The sequence below is a fragment of the Ascaphus truei genome, chromosome 4 (genome assembly GCF_040206685.1).
Source record: "Ascaphus truei isolate aAscTru1 chromosome 4, aAscTru1.hap1, whole genome shotgun sequence".
NCBI lineage: Eukaryota > Metazoa > Chordata > Amphibia > Anura > Ascaphidae > Ascaphus > Ascaphus truei.
The window spans coordinates 412,363,438-412,385,188 of record NC_134486.1 but is presented as its reverse complement, the minus strand read 5'-3'; the positions used below and the strand labels follow the sequence as shown (position 1 = coordinate 412,385,188).

At 46.9% G+C, this 21,751-nt stretch overlaps 1 protein-coding gene across 1 annotated transcript in view; it reads right to left on the bottom strand.

The window, feature by feature from the left end:
* The window catches only part of BTBD9 (BTB domain containing 9), a 369,776-nt gene that overhangs the window by 343,734 nt on the left and 4,291 nt on the right, over nucleotides 1–21,751 (bottom strand). The window contains exons 2-4 of the mRNA XM_075598775.1: nucleotides 12,376–12,587; nucleotides 6,842–7,205; nucleotides 4,691–4,955 (exon numbers count right to left, since the gene is read on the bottom strand). Of these exons, the coding sequence (XP_075454890.1) occupies nucleotides 4,691–4,955; nucleotides 6,842–7,205; nucleotides 12,376–12,560 (814 nt within the window). The 5' untranslated portion in view covers nucleotides 12,561–12,587. The remainder of the gene's footprint in view (nucleotides 1–4,690; nucleotides 4,956–6,841; nucleotides 7,206–12,375; nucleotides 12,588–21,751) is intronic.

The window sequence follows — 21,751 nt, the reverse complement described above, 5'->3', positions numbered from 1 at the left end:
AAGATAGCGGATCCCCGCGTGCCGCTTCGGACTCTGAGATGGAGGAGAACTCGGACTCCCAATGCAGTACAAAACAAAATATAGCCGATCTCTAGTATAATATGAAGGCTACCTGCCTGCTCGAGCTACAGAAGTCATTAAAAGAAATTAAAGCCGAAGTCCATCACCTCGGTGAATGAGCGGACGAGGTAGAAAACAAAATGGCCGAACTCACTGAGGCTCACAACAGGCTCTCCCAGGAAATGGAGCAGGTTAAGGTCCAAACCACAGAGCTATACGGAAGGCAGGAGGACCATGACAACAGGTCTAGGTGGAACCATTTGAGGATTAAACATGTGCCCAAGTCAGTTCCTGACCTACAAGATTACCTACAGCGATTGTTCTGCTCTGGGGACCATGTCCTCCGGGACAGGGCACACACAGCCCTCTGGCCCAGAGCAATGAATACGGAGGTAGCGAGCGACGTGATCATGCGCTTCCGTTTTTTCAGATCCAAGGAAGCAGTCGTGGCGCGGCCAGCAACTGGGCCTCTATTGAGGTCGAAGGTACGAGCCCGGTGCTATTCCCAGACCTCTCCTCGAATACCCTTCAGCACCGCAGGGCCCATAGGCCCATTACAGAGGCCCAGAGGAAAGTCAACATAAAATACAGATGGGGCTGCCTGTTTAAGCTTACAGTGATCGGGGCGGCTCCCAAATTTCGCTCTGCACCCCAGCGGACACACAGTATTTCCTAGAACGACTGGGACTCCGGATCAACGTGACCTAGGCCTCGGTACCTAGAAGCCCTAAGAGCACGAGCCTCAAACCAGCCTAAACCAGGGTGGCACCATCCAGCCTCACCTCTACGTGACCGCAGATGTTTGGCCTTGAGAGATGTTCCCCAACTCCAGAGGAGACCCACTGCAGACGCCGACGTGCAGTTGTGTTTTCTTTCTTTTGCCTGGCGCATAATATTAGACAACCCTCCCCCCCCCCCCCCCGATGGGACCACCCCCCTCGGGGCCGGTGGAGCCAGTCTCTGCTTCCCGTCCAGGGACTTTCTTTTATTATCTCCATGTTTGACAGTAATTTCTTATATATAAATGTATGACCATGTTAGGTCACTTAGCTGGGTAAAGCTTCCTATCCATGGTTTAACCGGATTTAAATGGAAAAGAGCACCCCAAGTTATGAAAATCACAGATGTCAGTTGAATAATAATCTACAAAGTGTGTTCTATTTGCCCTTCTCTCACCCACTCTGCACTAATAAATGGAAGGTTCCCACCCGTTGTAGATACCTCCCGGGTGCATCTTCCCTATTAATAATAATAATAATAATAATAATAATAATAATAGCATGTTCTTGTATAGCGCTGCTTGTTTTACGTAGCGCTTTACAGAGACATTTTGCAGGCACAGGTCCCTGCCCCGTGGAGCTTACAATCTATGTTTTTGGTGCCTGAGGCACAAGGAGATAAAGGTCACAAGGAGCCGACACCGGGAAGTTTCCGTGTCGATGGAGAAGGGATATACGGTATATGTGATGGTTCTTACTCGATTTGCTTTGACACTGTCATTCTCAGGTCAGGATACTACAACGCTGCAGTCAGTCTGTTCTCACCAACAAACAATCTGTGTGGTCCTAGGATTAGGCTTGGTAGACAAACTAACTTGGTTCCTACTATTACTATATTCGTTCTCATCTGTAAAATATGTCGCCTCTTAAAATAATTTCCCATAATGTCAAGTGCTTAAATAGTCCTAATAAGCAGAGACTTGCAATGACTCAATATAAGAGATGCAGCAGATATAGTCCTGCTTCAGAAGACTCTTTTTAGCCCCAAAATACTTTCAGAAACAGTTCATGCAGGTCTTCCTGTATAAAAAAAAAAGAGGAGTTGCAGTGTTGATTAACAAAAATGTTGCCTTCAAATTAGACCGGATCAGAGAAGACAAGAAGGGCAGATTTATATTCATATCAGGCACGATTAATGATTTCCCCCTTTACATTAGTCAACCTAACCGCACCCTACTGCCTTAAAGCCCTTTTCCAAGAGAATTTTCACTATTTTACAAGACTTCAAAAAGGAATTGCTTATAATCCGAGAGGACTTTAAAGCTGCAGTTCAAGCTGCCGTTTTAAAAATGATATATATATTTTTCCCATTCAATATGTGCATCAATACAGTCTGCACACTGACAAGTGAATCGCTAAGCTGCAGATCGATCTGTTCTCCTGTAATCAATCGCTTGCTCGGGGCTACTTAATTCAGTTCTTGCACAGCATTTTGGGCAATGTAGTTCCTTTAATATGATTGACTGGGCAGTTACTAGAAACAATTGGTGCACTACAAGAGAGAGGGTGGTCTCACAGAAGGGGAAGGGGATGTGACTTTGGAAATGCTTCCTACATTAGAAACATTAAAAATGTCTTTAAAACATATATTATTTTTTTTAATGCTACAAGTATTTTCTCATAGTACAGAACTGATTTATTTAAAATATATATTGCTTGAACTGCTGCTTTAATACGGTCTTGGACAGAAAAAACGGACAGTCGCGGGATAACCCAGACATCTGCCACCACACTAAAGACTCCAACACTTCTTGGGGCACTCTGTGACCTACAGCTAGTCTATGTCGGGAGAAATGTAAACCCAACTGGTCAGGACTTCACCTTCTACTCAGCCCCACACAACCCTTTCTCCTGCATATATAGCTCACTAAGCCCCGTTTCAGCACATCACGCGGTCAGACAATGCATTAATTGACATCCTCATAGATGACCTATCCACATACTCCTTTGATCTACAATGGAGACTTATGGCTCCTTTATGTATCCCAGAGATCTCATCCCAGATGGCCACTGATCTCTAATTTTTCCTTGAGACCAATATATCACCAGAGAACCCACTTGCTACAATCTGGGTGGCGCATAAAGCAGTACTGAGAGGACTATTTAGTTGAGTCTCTTCTCGTAGGAAGAGCAAAGGAAGAACAGAATTGTAGACCTCTCCACGCTGCTTGTGGCACTGGAGGCTCATCACAAAGCAACACTTTCCCCCTCCTGAATAAGGCACATTCTGACATATCCTTACCTGGAGGGAAAAAAAAAAACTAATGATGGACATACTCACAGCCACTCGCTGTTGTATTGCAGCCGACTGGTTAAAACGCGAGCCTCCTCACCAGAATATGATTGAGAGTCGTATATATGGAACATGCTATTAGAGAAAATGACTTCCTTCCTTAGGCAGGAAAGTTCTAAATTGTCTAGGGCAGGGGTGGGCAAACCTTTCAGTCTGCGTCCCCCAGTCTGGATCCCCCTGCCTGCTCTTCCCCCATCCTTACCTTGTCCCCGGCATCAAATTACGCTGCGAGGTCACGTGACCCTGCGGCGTCATTTGACGCGCCGTTGCCGTGGCAACACGTCGCCGAAGCCAAGGTAAGGAAGGTTTCAGAGGCGTCACACGATCCTCTGGCATTTAATTGAAATGCCTTGGTGGAAGAGCGCGGGGCATCTGACACCCTCCCCCCCCCCCCCTGGAAAATCTTGCGCGCCCCCAGTCTAGGGTGTGGAGCCCGTGGCAAACACACATAGGTAATGCAGGCTTTGGCCTTGCTTCAGTGCTCCTGTAAATAACACTGGACCAAACCCCACAGAGTATCATCCCGACTCATTTTGAAGGTAAGAAAGTAGCAAAAAAGACAGAGCACTGCAAAAAGACAATGGCTGGAGGCAATGGAGTAAAACTAACTATTTAATGGGCATAATGCGAAGAAAAACCCCCAGAGATTCACAGACCTGTTTTCCGCCGTGTTTAGTCCGTATAAAATCTGCCGTTCTGCTACTTTGTGCACATTTTCAGGTATCCGCTTCCTGCCGTGTCTGAATAGCGGACTCTACAGATGTAGCAGGCGTTAATACTCCCGTTACTCTGATAACAATGACATTGCGTTTTAATCAGAGGAACCGGTTTTCATTCCCGGTGTCAGCTCCTTGTGACCTTGGGCAAGTCACTTTATCTCCCTGTGCCTCAGGCACCACAAACATAGATTGTAAGCTCCACGGGCCAGGGACCTGTGCCTGTAACATTCCTATGCGCTGCGTACCGCGCGCTATACTGTAATTGTGACGCGCTTTGCATCCCATTGGGAGACAAGCGCTATATAAAATAAAGTTATTATATCGCGTTGCAGCTACCGCGAGTTTTAACGTGCGAGTTTTAACGACTCCATTCAAACCGCTGTGAATAGTTTCACCTACAAATCCCACGTGTTGGTGTGTGATAACGGGATTAGTAATGCCTGGTGCTACGTCTGTATATAGGAGACACAGGAGAAACATTCAATCAGCCCTACTGCAGATCACCCGGAGCAGCACTTCGCTGTTTTCAGTTCCGGGACCTCCTGCCACTTCAGATACTTACTGGTGAAGTTATCAGTAATACTTCCTGGTTTTTAAAGGGGATTTAAATGGCCGTCCAATAGGACGCTACAACCGTCGACATTGCGTCTTCCTATTGGCCCGAGATTTAGCAGCCATTTTGTTTCCCTTGACGGAGATTTAAACTTGTCAACTTCACCCCAGCTCCCATTACGAGATAGGGGGGAGTATACTTATCTTTTAAATACAAATGTAGTAAGGAGTTGACACTTTTTGACTCGGGACACATCCTGCTGTGTATACAAACCCCAAACACTCACTCAGCATTCCTCTGTAGTTGAGGTCCATGTCCCGGCTTTCCGAGCGCACTTTAATGGCATCCAGGATGGAGTCCGGGGAGAGCAGCGCCGAGGGCCTCACCACATTCAGCAGCTCTGTGAGGCTCATCAGGGGCAGGCGTACGGCCTGCATGATCTCAGTGTGGTTCTCCATAGGATTGTGCCTGCACCACCTCATCAGGGCCTGGAAAATGTCCTTCTCCGGAGCAGCGAAGGAATCCCTCTGCACGATGCCCAGAAGCGCGCCCTGCAGAGGAGCAGAGAAATGGCTGCTGACTGCTGTGCCGCACAGTGATCCGGAGAAACCACGGCATTCCACCACAAAGACAGATTATACAACCCGATAGTTTTTGGTTCTATTTCTAACTTTTTTTTCTTCCAAATCTATTTTACTGGCACCGGGGTGTTACCGTGACAACCACTGTAGTCTTAGGGAGTATAAATAGTAGCCGCCATTTTAACTTCCCGGTGGTGGGAGGGGGAGGAATTTTCCGCAACGGATGTCTAGAATTCCACTACAGGATTTAAAAAACGGTGGGATTGTAAAAAGAAAGGAGACATTTATGTGTTATGGGGAGCAGAGCAGAGAGCGGCATTACGGGCAGCTGCTCCCTTCTTAATATATAGGCTGCACTTGTTATGTACTTCTTATATGCAGCGGTGATACCGGGATTAACAAACCTGGAGTGTACGGAGATTACATTCTAATTCATGTGGTTTCCGCTTCCTCTGGATCACTATAACCCTAAGAAATGTTCTTCTTCACTAGCTTTATACTGCAGCAACGAGGAAACGTGCAGGCTGTTATAGGAGAAGCAGAAGCCAGAGTGCACATCAATGTACTGCAGCCTCTCCGATACACCCAGTGCCTTAAATAACATATTGCAGGCACCTTGCAGTAACATGGTGGCATCTTGACATTTGAACCTGGATATTGCAATAATGTCTTATTAGATTTCATTTTTGCTCAGCAATACAATACACTTAACTTGACCTAACTTCTGATATTAATAGTGTAGCCCGTATTAAAAAAAAGAAAAAAAAAAAAGAAGAAGAAAGTACCCCACACCCACAGCCGCTCCTACCTGCCATTGTGGCAATCACTGCCATCTACTGCACTTATTCCCTCACCTGCGGTCTCTGTAAGTCTCCCGTGATACGTGTCCTGATTCACACTCTCACACTTCACTATGTACACCCACTTCTAGTCCATTTGTCTAGTTACCACACGAGCGCTCTGGTTTTTCTATACTCACTTAATGTGTGGTATGCAAGATAAGACTTGTTGTGTAAAATAGATTTCTGATCTAAATATCTATCTTTCAAGAGCAAAAAAATGGATTTGCTAAAAAAAAAAATGTTGCTATTTGAAAGTTATTTGTTAATGTTTTTGTTTACTGCTTTATCTAAATGTATATTGCTTCTTTGAAACCATGTTGGTTTATTAGTTTAGACTCTCGGTTTTGTTTTCTCCAAAGTAATTTAAATGTTAAATAACAAAAAAACAGACTTTGCTATTTATATGCTAACAAACCAAATATAAAAAAACATATGTAAAGAAAGATACTTTTATTGTGCAAAATTTAAGGGGTTCTTCTTTGAGCCGTTTTTTACAAGGCTTAGACCAGGGGTCTGGAGTTGGCCACTCCTGCTTCAGGCTCTCTGGGCAGAGATCTATGATTCATTCCTTATTCTCTGCACAGGAAACAGTACAGGCGTACCCCGGTTTAAGGACACTCACTTTAAGTACACTCGCGAGTATGGACATATCGCCCAATAGGCAAACGGCAGCTCGCGCATGCGCCTCTCAGCACGTCCTGAACAGCAATACCGGCTCCCTACCTGTACCGTAGCTGTGCGCAAGCGGGGAGACTATAGAGCCTGTTACAAATGCGTTATTTACATCATATATGCATGTATATAACGATTGCAGTACAGTACATGCATCGATAAGTGGGGAAAAGGTAGTGCTACACTTTAAGTACATTTTCGCTTTACATACATGCTCCGGTCCCATTGCGTGCGTTAATGCGGGGTATGCCTGTATACTTGCAGCAAAAAGTAAAAACTGTTTAACAACTGGACAAACCCCTGTGTAAAAGCTGTGATGCATGTGGTGACAGGCGGCCTTACCTTGGACAGTGACAGGAAGCCGTCGCTGGAGAGCACTTCCTGTGCATTCCGGTCCATGAACATACAGCACATGCTGGTGGGCTTGGGCAGGGAGTACAGGCTGGCCACGTCGTAGATCATGCACACGTTCTGTACCTTGAGGATGGTGCACAGGTACTCGGACGTGGACTCTTCCAGCTCGGGGAAGCCGTATTTGTGCGCCAGGCTCAAGAAGTCCAGCAGCACCTCCTCCCTCTCCTCCCGCAGGCTGGCACGTCCCGTGTAGATGTACTTCATCAGCATGGCGAAGGCCTCGGCGGTCGTGTCCCGCAGCATAATTTCCGCCTCTGGCTGGGATTCCCTCATACCGCCATATAGCAACGCTCTGCACAGGATAATGCACACGTCACAGGCAGGTAAACTGCATACTGTCTACACCAGGGGGGCCCACTCCAGTCCTCAAGCGACATCAACAGGTCAGGATTTAAAGATATCCCTGCTTCAGCACAATCCCTGATTGAGGTCCCTGTGTTGAAGCAGGGATATCCCCAATACCTGGCCAGTTGGTGGCCCTGGAGGAATGGAGTTGGCCACCCCTGTCCTACACACACCCACTTTGTGCCAAATCAGCCTTTCCAAGCTTCCTACAGCGATGTATTTCCTTTTCCAGCTGTAATCCTCCATCAGTACGCGCTTGTACACACACAGGCCTGTCCCCATCTCTACAATCGGAGTGGGACATCTCGGTCGTGGCCGTCTCGCCGCGACCAAGTCTCCGCCGGCGTTTGGACACAGAGGAACCCTCTGCCATAGCCGCCGAACACGTCACCAAAGGAAGTTAATTTAAGGGTTAATTTAGTGGTCGGGGTAGGAGGTTGGTAGAGCAAGGGGGCAGGCAGGGTAACATGTTGAGGTTTTTAGGGTAGGGGGTATTGTTAGTATAAGGGGGTTTCAGGGTAAGGGGTAAGGTTAGGGACTTACCTTGGCGGTGAAGCGGGCGGCGGCAACTGGTCCCTGCAGCGAGGTGAGTAGCGGCGAAACGCCAGGGGAGATTTAGTTGAGGCAAAACGTCCGCGACTAAATGTCCTAGACCGCTGTAGAATGGCTGCTGTCCCTGACCAGCGGGTAATATCTAATAACTTTGATATGATGATTAACTGCTTCTTTTTTTGTTTTTGTTTTTTTAAATCTCGCAACAACTGGAGGAATTATCAGACAACCCCTCCCAAATAAATGGTTTGGCCCGGAAAGGTTAAAGTGCACAACGTATCACAACACTAAAATAATGCCTCTAAATATAAAAAGCCCCGCGGTATATGAGCCAGGCTGCCAGGGGAGATAAATATTGCGAGTGCTTTATGGTAACAATAGGGGTCCATTGCCTGTGTCAGATATGCCTTTGAATGTTCTAATATATTTTTAAACAACAATTATTTTGGTAGCAGTGCTGTTTTAGCAAACCTTTCTTCCATGCAGTGCGCTGGATTTATTCTGGATGGCGTTTATAAGCGGTTATTTTTTCATGTTAAACGTATCGTTTGGCTCACGTCAGGATTTGTAACTGAAACAGCGGCCAGCGCCACCTTCTGGAGGTCAGTGTGGGGTCTGTCTGGTATCCGGGTCCCACCTGCCTCAGCAGGCGAGCGAATGCAACAAACATATATACTATAGCAGGTGTCACTCCGTCACTTGTTAGACCAAAGCACACATTTCCAGCCTTGATAAGACATCATGGCATATTAAGTAAAACCTCCCTTCCCCAAGCACCAAAAGGAGCCTAACGCCAGCCCAACTAAATTCAGCACTGGGTTTTATTCTTCATCATTTACAATGCGATCTATTTTGTGAATTAAACCTTTATTGCAAAATTAAACCAGTGATAATGTTTCCATAATTATGCACAAATAGTAAAAACAAGATAAGAGACGGCACTCAAAATACTCCCGGTCTCCCCCTTACAAGGACCGCCTGGCTGAGGACGGAGCCCGCCTGGCTGAGGACATGGGACCGCCTGGCTGAGGACCGGGGATCGCCTGGCTGAGGATGGGGGAATCGCCTGGCTGAGGACCGAGGACCGGGGACCGCCTGGCTGAGGATGGGGGACCGCCTGGCTGAGAACCGGGGACCGCCTGGCTGAGGACCGGGGACCGCCTGGCTGAGGACCGGGGACCGCCTGGCTGAGGACGGGGGACCGCCTGGCTGAGGACCGGGGACCGCCTGGCTGAGGACCGGGGACCGCCTGGCTGAGGACGGGGGACCGCCTGGCTGAGGACCGGGGACCGCCTGGCTGAGGACCGGGGACCGCCTGGCTGAGGACCGGGGACCGCCTGGCTGAGGACCGGGGACCGCCTGGCTGAGGGCGGGAGCCCGCCTGGCTGAGGACCGGGGACCGCCTGGCTGAGGACCGGGGACCGCCTGGCTGAGGACCGGGGATCGCCTGGCTGAGTACCGGGGACCGCCTGGCTGAGGACCGGGGACCGCCTGGCTGAGGACCGGAGACCGCCTGGCTGAGGATCGGGGACCGCCTGGCTGAGGACCGGGGACCGCCTGGCTGAGGACCGGGGACCGCCTGGCTGAGGGTGGGAGCCCGCCTGGCTGAGGACATGGGCCCGCCTGGCTGAGGATGGGGGACCGCCTGGCTGAGGACGGGGGACCGCCTGGCTGAGGACGGGGGACCGCCTGGCTGAGGACCAGGGACCGCCTGGCTGAGGACGGGGGACTGCCTGGCTGAGGACGGGGGACCGCCTGGCTGAGGACGGGGGACCGCCTGGCTGAGGACGGGGGACCGCCTGGCTGAGGACGGGCGCCTGCCTGGCTGAGCACCGGGGACCGCCTGGCTGAGGACGGCGGACCGCCTGGCTGAGGACGGGGGACCGCCTGGCTGAGGACGGGGGAATGCCTGGCTGAGGACGGCGGACCGCCTGGCTGAGGACGGCGGAATGCCTGGCTGAGGACGGCGGAGCGCCTGGCTGTCTCTCTTACAGTCTTTGGGACCAGGCTGTTTTGAGACAAGCACCTACCTACCTTTTTGTATAACTGTTTAGCCACTAACAGTATCTTCTTTTCCTATGATCCATAATTACTCACACAAGGACACTGACCCCTTTATTTTTAGACGATCAAAGTAATCACCCAACCGTAGTGGCTTTTCCTCACACAGGCATGTTTGCATGTTTACATCTGATGGTCATTTTTCTATCGTTGGTTTGGACTCATCTGCTATCTGCCAAGGTGTTGAAGATTTATTTTTGATTCCTCTTTTTGCTTTATTAGATCATTTATTTATCTGCAGTGGAGCACCCCTTACTTTACTCCCTTATTATAGTTGATTTATACAGATTTTCATTCCTTCTGACACTAGGGGTAGATTTGTACTTATTTCCAGGAGAAATCAGCGCACCTCAATATGAAAAAGGAAAAAATTGTGAAGTAAGTTCAAAAACGGAGCTGGTTAGCATTTGTGGTAAGATATGCACTTACATGTCCGTGCTGAGCACAGGCACCAAATGGTATCTTTTCCCGGTCTGCTGTCTCCCCATAAAGGTGGATGTACAATGAGTTATACAGCCTCTTGGTATGTCAGACATACCCCTGATGAAGCAGGAACCACCTGTGAAACGCATAGGGTGACGGAGGACCAGAAAGAGTGTTACACACGATTTTCCGGAAGTGATGACAGACGTCAGCAGGGATGGCGCAGATGGTCGCGGCAACCGGAGGGAAGGAGATCCACTATCTGGCTCCAAGAATCAAATGAACTGGCTCTGTTTGTGCGTGGTTTATTATCTATAAAAGCAGTTTGTACCTTTACCAAGAGGCTGCATTACTCCTTGTGCATCCACCATGCATGGAGAGATGGCACACAAGGAAAAGATACCATTTGGTGCCCGTGCTCAGCACGGACATGTAAGTGCATATCTTACCACAAATGCTAACCAGCTCCGTTTTTGAAGATACTTCACTATTTTTTCCCTTTTTTCTTCTTTTTCATATTGAGATGCGCTGATTTCTCCTGGAAATATCTGCATTGGGACTAGGAGCAGTTCTTATTTCCATGTAGCGCTCACTTATATAGCGGTAGAACACTTCACCTCTGGCCTCTGGGCAGCGCTTCCGTTTCACTTCTATATCGGTAGCTTAGCACAGCGGTCCGCAAACTGGGGGGCGCAAGATTATTTAGAGGAGGCGCGTGCTGCGAAACCTGGGGGCGGGCAGAGCTGTGCACGGGCAGCCATGAAGCTTAAGCTCCATGCTGCTTGCTTCTCTGTGGCTTGCTGCGGGGGCGGGGCTTCTCTCTGCACATAGACAACTCCTCCCCCTCTTTTCTGTGTACAGCAGCTACGGGGACCAGAGCAGGAGCATGCTTGTGACTCCCCCCCCCCCCCCCAGGTGAAAGTGTTGTGTGTGTGTGTGTTGTGATATGAGTGTGTGTTGTGTCTGTGTGTGTGTCTGTGTGTGTGTGATTGTGTGTGTTGTGATTGAGTGTGTGTGTTGTCTGTGTTGGTTGTGATTGTGTGTGTGTGTGTTGTGATTGTGTGTTGTGTCTGTGGGTGTTGCGATTGAGTGTGTGTGTTGTGTCTGTGTTGGTTGTAATTGAGTGTGGGCTGTGTCTGTGTGTTGTAATTGAGTGTGTGCTGTGTCTGTGTTGCGATTGAATGTGTGTGTTGTTGCGATTGAGTGTGTGTTGTGATTGTGTGTGTGTTGTGATCCTTAGAACACTTCACCTCTGGGCAGTGCTTCCGTTTGTATATTGTAGATTTGTACTTTATAGAGAATTGTGATAGTTGTGGACCTTTTTCTGACTTATATTTAGGTCTCTTGTAATGTCACTAATAATGATAATAAAGTGCATCGGTCTCACCTGGTACTCCACTGGTACCCTCATTGCCTCTAAAAGTACTCCCGTGATACCCTCAACCTCCTCTAAAAGTACTCCACTGGTACCCTCAACCTCCTCTGAAAGTACTCCACTGGTACCCTCAACCTCCTCTGAAAGTACTCCACTGGTACCCTCAACCACCATTCTCTGCCGCTTATCCTTTAACCAATGTCTAATGCATTCAACCACCTTAGACTTGAATGCCAAACATTGCAACCTGTGTGTAAGTGCTCTACGTTGGACAGTGTCAAAAGCCAAACTATCCAGATAAATCTCCTGCTCCACCCAGGTCTATTACCTTAGTCACCCAATCAAAAAATAATAATCAAATTTGCTTGACATGATCTCCCTCAGTAAATCCGTGCTGCCTGGGCTCTCGTACATTCAAATTAAAGTGACGATGATTTCAATTGTGTGTGTCCCCCGTCTTTATATCTTCTAAACACCAGCACGGGGAGGCCAACTCGAGTCTGCAAGGGCCACCAACAGGTTAGGTTTTCAGGATATCCCTGCTTCAGCACAGGTGGCTCAATAGAAGACTGAGCCACTGATTGAGCCACCTGTGCTGAAGCAGGGATATCCTTAAAACGTGGCCCTTGAGGACTGGAGTTGGCCTCCCCTGCACTAGAAGATACAAGCACACACACCCATCAGGAAGCCGGTGTTTAGACATTACCGGAAATACTGGCACCTGGCAGCCAGAATGACCCTGTGCGCCGGAAACCGCTTCTTCTCCACAATGAAGGTGACATCGCTGTAATCTTCGCCGTTGATTAGCGCTCCCACGTTCTCTGACAAAATGTGCACGTGGTCAATCTCACCAATGGCGGTGTAGGGTCGCAGAGGGTGGCTGTTACTCATCCTGACTGTGTCCAGGGATGGGCAGCTGTGGACAAAAGAAGAAGGGAGCGTTACTTTAAAACCGTGGCCATTTATTGCACGTGCCAAGAGAAACGAAGCAGCAGTGAACACCACAGGGGCTCTACCTGCACCCTGCTCCTCTCTGTCCCGCATGTCTCACCTTCTCCATAGCACCCGAAGCCTTTTTTTACTTTACTACTCTCTGTAACCCATCCTCACTGCACATATGTAAAAGCACTTAGCAATTCCCTTCATTTTACCATTTTATTTATTCCCACGATCTAGGATATGTTTCGCTTATACCCGAGCACTTCACTTATATGCCAAGTTGTTTATTTAAAAAATACATACTGCTTCTGTGAGGGGATAATTTAGGATTATTTCAACGGATCCAAAGATGGCGGGCGCCCCCCACTCCTTTCAAAATGGTGGTTGGTGCCCTAGCAGGAAAGCGAGAATCCCTGCAGAAATCGCTCCATGGGACTTCAATACAGAACAGTATCGTGTGGCATTTAGAAACTCAATGACTACGTCTATTTGACTATTAAGTCTCTTTAATGATGCAGACGTGATGCAACGGTTCGGGTAGGTCACATACAGGTTGTAATGTGTTACCCGAAAAGGGGATTTACCGGAAACGTCGTGAATTATTACGGCATCGTTAGAAAGACTTTAAATGAGCAATCCATGCAATATCCTACCTGGGCTTTATAAAATAAATCTTACGTAGTGTTAGATAATACTTACCACATTATTTTATTTTTTTTAATTCAACTCAATGCCATTTTTAGTGAGTTTTAATACACTGAGTACATTTGATTTCTATAGCGGGCTTTGGCACAGCTCCCCGGCGCTGCGAGACCTTGGCCACACTTTCCTGTTCAATGCTCTCAGCAGTTTCAGCTGTAACAGTAGATAAAGTTACCTTAGTAATATCAGGATACATTGTAGCTGCTGAGTTACACTGACTGAGGGACTGATTGAAACTGAAAGGCAGTTTTTCAGTGAACCCTGGGAAGCAGGATCTCTGCCGATCGATCACGGGAGAACGAATCGATCGGCAGCTCAGGTAATTAGTTTTCAATAAAAGGTAATAAAAGGCCGCATATATTAAAACTAAATCTTTTTATTATTGTTTTGCAGTGCCGCTTGGATTACATCTTTAAGGGTCTCTTTGAATTGTCACAGAGTTTTAGTGCCACATGATACGGTTCTCTATGACAATTTAGGAATAAACATCTAACTGACGAACGTGGCAGAGATTCCAATGATTAGGGCTGAAAGATAAAGCTATACAACAATTACAATAGCAACTGGAGTCCTTGCAGATAATAATAATAATAGTAATAATAGTAATAATAATTCAGGATTTCTGTAGTATACACATTTATTTAAGCATTTCACAATGTAAAGATGGAAAGGGAAAATAATGGCTTCTAATAGCAAACAGGAGTGTTTGGATGAGTCGGGGGTGAATACGGGAGGCCACGTGATTCACAGATACTGTATGAGACAGAAAAACACTACGCAGAATTATGTTGCAGTTTGCTAATATACTAAGAAGAAACGGGTACGGGAAGTTTAACGCTCAAATAAATGTAACGTATCCTACACAGAGCAGACCTCCCAATAACAGTATGCAAAGCTGCAGGACACTTTTGAGAAATTGCCATTTACCTCCGGTAAAAGTGTGATCAGACGATCAGAATGTGCAGAGATCCGCGGAGGCCGCAGAGATCACTGGCGCCCATGCTAAGCGGTCACACTACGCAGGGAAACACGTCTCTCCTTGTAGTACACCATCATCCAGAGCAATACCAATGCAAAGAATTCCATCTATTTACACCAACAGCCTGTCACTATCCGGGGCTCGGGTTTCCTGTACAGAATTATTTCCTCTAGCAATTCCATATACCCTGTATAGCATGGGGGCTCAACTCCAGTCACCAAGACAACCCAACAGGTCAGGTTCTGGGGATATCCCTGCTTCAGCACAGGTATCTCAGTCAGAGCCACCTGTGCTGAAGCAGGAATATCATGAAAACCTGACCTGTTGGTGGGGTCTTGACTGGAGTTGAGCCCTTGCTGTATAGGACATGTGGAGTATATAGAGACACACTTGGGCTGGTTATTCCTAGGGTTAGTGCGGAGCTCTGTGATATAATACTAAGTGACACGATGACTGGAGTTGAGCCCTTGCTGTATAGGACACGTGGAGTATATAGAGACACACTTGGGCTGGTTATTCCTAGGGTTAGTGCGGAGCTCTGTGATATAATACTAAGTGACACGATGACAGGAGTTAAGCCCTTGCTGTATAGGACATGTGGAGTATATAGAGACACACTTGGGCTGGTTATTCCTAGGGTTAGTGCGGAGCTCTGTGATATAATACTAAGTGACACGATGACTGGAGTTGAGCCCTTGCTGTATAGGACATGTGGAGTATATAGAGACACACTTTGGCTGGTTATTCCTAGGGTTAGTGCGGAGCTCTGTGATATAATACTAAGTGACACGATGACAGGAGTTGAGCCCTTGCTGTGTAGGACATGTGGAGTATAGGGACACACTTGGGCTGGTTAATCCTAGGGTTAGTGCGGAGCTCTGTGATATAATACTAAGTGACACGATGACTGGAGTTGAGCCCTTGCTGTATAGGACATGTTGAGTATATAGAGACACACTTGGGCTGGTTATTCCTAGGGTTAGTGCGGAGCTCTGTGATATAATACTAAGTGACACGATGACTGGAGTTGAGCCCTTGCTGTATAGGACATGTGGAGTATATAGAGACACACTTGGGCTGGTTATTCCTAGGGTTAGTGCGGAGCTCTGTGATATAATACTAAGTGACACGATGACAGGAGTTGAGCCCTTGCTGTATAGGACATGTGGTGTATATAGAGACACACTTGGGCTGGTTATTCCTAGGGTTAGTGCGGAGCTCTGTGATATAATACTAAGTGACACGATGACTGGAGTTCAGCCCTTGCTGTATAGGACATGTGGAGTATAGGGACACATTGGGCTGGTTATTCCTAGGGTTAGTGCGGAGCTCTGTGATATAATACTAAGTGACACGATGACTGGAGTTGAGCCCTTGCTGTATAGGACATGTGGAGTATAGGGACACACTTGGGCTGGTTAATCCTAGGGTTAGTGCGGAGCTCTGTGATATAATACTAAGTGACACGATGACTGGAGTTGAGCCCTTGCTGTATAGGACATGTGGAGTATATAGAGATACACTTGGGCTGGTTATTCCTAGGGTTAGTGCGGAGCTCTGTGATATAATACTAAGTGACACGATGACTGGAGTTGAGCCCTTGCTGTATAGGACATGTGGAGTATATAGAGACACACTTGGGCTGGTTATTCCTAGGGTTAGTGCGGAGCTCTGTGATATAATACTAAGTGACACGATGACAGGAGTTGAGCCCTTGCTGTATAGGACATGTGGTGTATATAGAGACACACTTGGGCTGGTTATTCCTAGGGTTAGTGCGGAGCTCTGTGATATAATACTAAGTGACACGATGACTGGAGTTCAGCCCTTGCTGTATAGGACATGTGGAGTATAGGGACACACTTGGGCTGGTTATTCCTAGGGTTAGTGCGGAGCTCTGTGATATAATACTAAGTGACACGATGACTGGAGTTGAGCCCTTGCTGTATAGGACATGTGGAGTATAGGGACACACTTGGGCTGGTTATTCCTAGGGTTAGTGCGGAGCTCTGTGATATAATACTAAGTGACACGATGACTGGAGTTGAGCCCTTGCTGTATAGGACATGTGGAGTATATAGAGACACACTTGGGCTGGTTATTCCTAGGGTTAGTGCGGAGCTCTGTGATATAATACTAAGTGACACGATGACTGGAGTTGAGCCCTTGCTGTATAGGACATGTGGAGTATATAGAGACACATTTGGGCTGGTTATTCCTAGGGTTAGTGCGGAGCTCTGTGATATAATACTAAGTGACACGATGACTGGAGTTCAGCCCTTGCTGTATAGGACATGTGGAGTATAGGGACACACTTGGGCTGGTTATTCCTAGGGTTAGTGCGGAGCTCTGTGATATAATACTAAGTGACACGATGACTGGAGTTGAGCCCTTGCTGTATAGGACATGTGGAGTATAGGGACACACTTGGGCTGGTTAATCCTAGGGTTAGTGCGGAGCTCTGTGATATAATACTAAGTGACACGATGACTGGAGTTGAGCCCTTGCTGTATAGGACATGTGGAGTATATAGAGACACACTTGGGCTGGTTATTCCTAGGGTTAGTGCGGAGCTCTGTGATATAATACTAAGTGACACGATGACTGGAGTTGAGCCCTTGCTGTATAGGACATGTGGAGTATATAGAGACACATTTGGGCTGGTTATTCCTAGGGTTAGTGCGGAGCTCTGTGATATAATACTAAGTGACACGATGACTGGAGTTCAGCCCTTGCTGTATAGGACATGTGGAGTATAGGGACACACTTGGGCTGGTTATTCCTAGGGTTAGTGCGGAGCTCTGTGATATAATACTAAGTGACACGATGACTGGAGTTGAGCCCTTGCTGTATAGGACATGTGGAGTATAGGGACACACTTGGGCTGGTTAATCCTAGGGTTAGTGCGGAGCTCTGTGATATAATACTAAGTGACACGATGACTGGAGTTGAGCCCTTGCTGTATAGGACATGTGGAGTATATAGAGACACACTTGGGCTGGTTATTCCTAGGGTTAGTGCGGAGCTCTGTGATATAATACTAAGTGACACGATGACTGGAGTTGAGCCCTTGCTGTATAGGACATGTGGAGTATATAGAGACACACTTGGGCTGGTTATTCCTAGGGTTAGTGCGGAGCTCTGTGATATAATACTAAGTGACACGATGACAGGAGTTGAGCCCTTGCTATATAGGACATGTGGTGTATATAGAGACACACTTGGGCTGGTTATTCCTAGGGTTAGTGCGGAGCTCTGTGATATAATACTAAGTGACACGATGACTGGAGTTCAGCCCTTGCTGTATAGGACATGTGGAGTATAGGGACACACTTGGGCTGGTTATTCCTAGGGTTAGTGCGGAGCTCTGTGATATAATACTAAGTGACACGATGACTGGAGTTGAGCCCTTGCTGTATAGGACATGTGGAGTATATAGAGACACACTTGGGCTGGTTATTCCTAGGGTTAGTGCGGAGCTCTGTGATATAATACTAAGTGACACGATGACAGGAGTTGAGCCCTTGCTGTGTAGGACATGTGGAGTATAGGGACACACTTGGGCTGGTTAATCCTAGGGTTAGTGCGGAGCTCTGTGATATAATACTAAGTGACACGATGACTGGAGTTGAGCCCTTGCTGTATAGGACATGTTGAGTATATAGAGACACACTTGGGCTGGTTATTCCTAGGGTTAGTGCGGAGCTCTGTGATATAATACTAAGTGACACGATGACTGGAGTTGAGCCCTTGCTGTATAGGACATGTGGAGTATATAGAGACACACTTGGGCTGGTTATTCCTAGGGTTAGTGCGGAGCTCTGTGATATAATACTAAGTGACACGATGACAGGAGTTGAGCCCTTGCTGTATAGGACATGTGGTGTATATAGAGACACACTTTGGCTGGTTATTCCTAGGGTTAGTGCGGAGCTCTGTGATATAATACTAAGTGACAAGATGACTGGAGTTCAGCCCTTGCTGTATAGGACATGTGGAGTATAGGGACACACTTGGGCTGGTTATTCCTAGGGTTAGTGCGGAGCTCTGTGATATAATACTAAGTGACACGATGACTGGAGTTGAGCCCTTGCTGTATAGGACATGTGGAGTATAGGGACACACTTGGGCTGGTTAATCCTAGGGTTAGTGCGGAGCTCTGTGATATAATACTAAGTGACACGATGATTGGAGTTGAGCCCTTGCTGTATAGGACATGTGGAGTATATAGAGACACACTTGGGCTGGTTATTCCTAGGGTTAGTGCGGAGCTCTGTGATATAATACTAAGTGACACGATGACTGGAGTTGAGCCCTTGCTGTATAGGACATGTGGAGTATATAGAGACACACTTGGGCTGGTTATTCCTAGGGTTAGTGCGGAGCTCTGTGATATAATACTAAGTGACACGATGACAGGAGTTGAGCCCTTGCTGTATAGGACATGTGGTGTATATAGAGACACACTTGGGCTGGTTATTCCTAGGGTTAGTGCGGAGCTCTGTGATATAATACTAAGTGACACGATGACTGGAGTTCAGCCCTTGCTGTATAGGACATGTGGAGTATAGGGACACACTTGGGCTGGTTATTCCTAGGGTTAGTGCGGAGCTCTGTGATATAATACTAAGTGACACGATGACTGGAGTTGAGCCCTTGCTGTATAGGACATGTGGTGTATATAGAGACACACTTGGGTTGGTTATTCCTAGGGTTAGTGCGGAGCTCTGTGATATAATACTAAGTGACACGATGACTGGAGTTGAGCCCTTGCTGTATAGGACATGTGGAGTATATAGAGACACACTTGGGCTGGTTATTCCTAGGGTTAGTGCGGAGCTCTGTGATATAATACTAAGTGACACGATGACAGGAGTTGAGCCCTTGCTGTATAGGACATGTGGTGTATATAGAGACACACTTGGGCTGGTTATTCCTAGGGTTAGTGCGGAGCTCTGTGATATAATACTAAGTGACACGATGACTGGAGTTCAGCCCTTGCTGTATAGTACATGTGGAGTATAGGGACACACTTGGGCTGGTTATTCCTAGGGTTAGTGCGGAGCTCTGTGATATAATACTAAGTGACACGATGACTGGAGTTGAGCCCTTGCTGTATAGGACATGTGGTGTATATAGAGACACACTTGGGTTGGTTATTCCTAGGGTTAGTGCGGAGCTCTGTGATATAATACTAAGTGACACGATGACTGGAGTTGAGCCCTTGCTGTATAGGACATGTGGTGTATATAGGGACACACTTGGGCTGGTTATTCTTAGGGTTAGTGCGGAGCTCTGTGATATAATACTAAGTGACACGATGACTGGAGTTGAGCCCTTGCTGTATAGGACATGTGGAGTATAGGGACACACTTGGGCTGGTTATTCCTAGGGTTAGTGCGGAGCTCTGTGATATAATACTAAGTGACACGATGACATGGAGTTGCCTCCCTGCTGCTGTTGGGCGGTTTCTCAAATGTCTGCAAATATAACAAGTATATTATACGCAGCAACAAAAATTATGTTGGCAAATAAATCTGTATACTTCTCTGACAAGACAAAAACATTAACGATGTCGGTCCCGTTCCTGGAGCAATGAGTCACGTTAACATGGTTTACAGAAAGGTTTTCAGGGCGGTACGACACAAACACAGCCAATAAACCTCAGAATCACATACCGTTTAAACAAACAACCAAACTAATAAAACTAAAACATGGCACCACTATCTGCACCCAAAAGAACTGACTGTTTAAAACCCAAGAAAGGTGTCTCACCAACAGCAACAGTCAGTAAAGACGTCTCCCATGGCCTCTTCGTAATCAACAAGCACCTCCAGGGAAGCAGGTCTTACGCTGTCCCGAGAGGACAATGCTTGGAGATAACACTCACACGCAGCTATATCTCCTCACTTCTCTTATTATATCTCTGCCAAGGGACTGGAAACACATTACTGAAAGCAACGCTTATTTTAAATATCCTTTTTGAGCCTCACTTATTTCTGAATCATTGGCCACATCGAGATTATTATTTACTAAGGTACATACTCCATGCAACACCCCCACCAGCTATGGGGATACTGGTATTAATGGGCAAAGATAGATGGCTGGGTCATTTCATGTCATTAAATTGGTTGAGTGAATAACTATTGCAATGATTCTTCATTTCTCAGTTTAGATCCTCTTTGCAGTTGGGTTCACCATGGAGACAGACGGACACATTGCGAAGAATCTCAGTGCGAGACAGGCTTCGTTACGCAGCTCTCTCACACTCAGAAGAATGGCTGCCTTTTACGGCACTGGAATCACTGGGACAAAAAGAAGCCTTGGTCAAGGACCACGCTGGCGATAGTACTGATTGCACCCCGTGCTGTATGCCATCTCTTTGAGGGCACTGAGGTCCATGCACCCCTCTCTATGTTGTTTGTCAGTCGAGACAAATCTGTGATGCTTCCATTTCTCACTCATCTTTGCCAACAGTATGAAGCATTTTATAACAATGTCATAAGAACGGTTCATAAAAACAACTGGTTACTGTCCATCTTCAAAAAGTTACATCTCGTCACTGACTATAGCACGTGCTACAGTAACTAGTGTGTGTGTGTGTGACCAGTGAATGAGCTGGTCCGCAAGGAAACGTCTTTATTCATTTTCCCACTTTTTCTCTTAAATATTTGTGGTGTTCAGCACATTTTCAGTATCTCTAATAATAAAGAATAATTGTCCCAGAGCAGCACTAGCACAGAAATCCCATCAATGTCCCCAGAGTGGCTCTGATCCGGAGTCCTGATCCTCCAAGGGGAACAAACAGTGCATCATAAAATGCAAAAACAGGGCCACAACTTCTAATGCAACCCGTCTTCTGGTCCAACAAAGGACCGCTCGGTAGGGCCTGAAAGTTGCTTATCCTATTTGTTTGTGCTTCCACTGTATTCGCATGGACGTGGTGCAATGTGGACGTGGTTTGGCTGCGGTGTTGGGACCTACATTTACTCACACTTGGGCGACATTAAATTGGAATGAAGACCCTATTTCTGTAGTTGTTGTGCTGCACCTGCACGTCTCCTAAAGCAGGTGGTGATACGTTTTATCAGACGGGGGGAAAAGTTTCAGAAATGTACATTCACTCTCAAAACCACAATAACATTTTCAGATGTATTTCCATCAAAGGGGCCGGAAAAAAATTGGGTTGTCAGCATGTAAAAAACATGAATAAATAACTTGGCTGTTTCCTTATTTACCCTCCTGCCTCCCATTCCAGATCCCTCTCTAGAGAGCGTACATACAGTACATACAAACGTACATACATACATACGTGGTGGTCCCATAATCTATGGAAGCATATCTTCTTGTACCACATAAGACACAAGCCACACATATTACTTTAGGGCCCTTAATATGACTGTACTCATATCTGCTCGTACCCAAGAAAGTTCCAGCTATACGCATAACAGATAAAACCCTC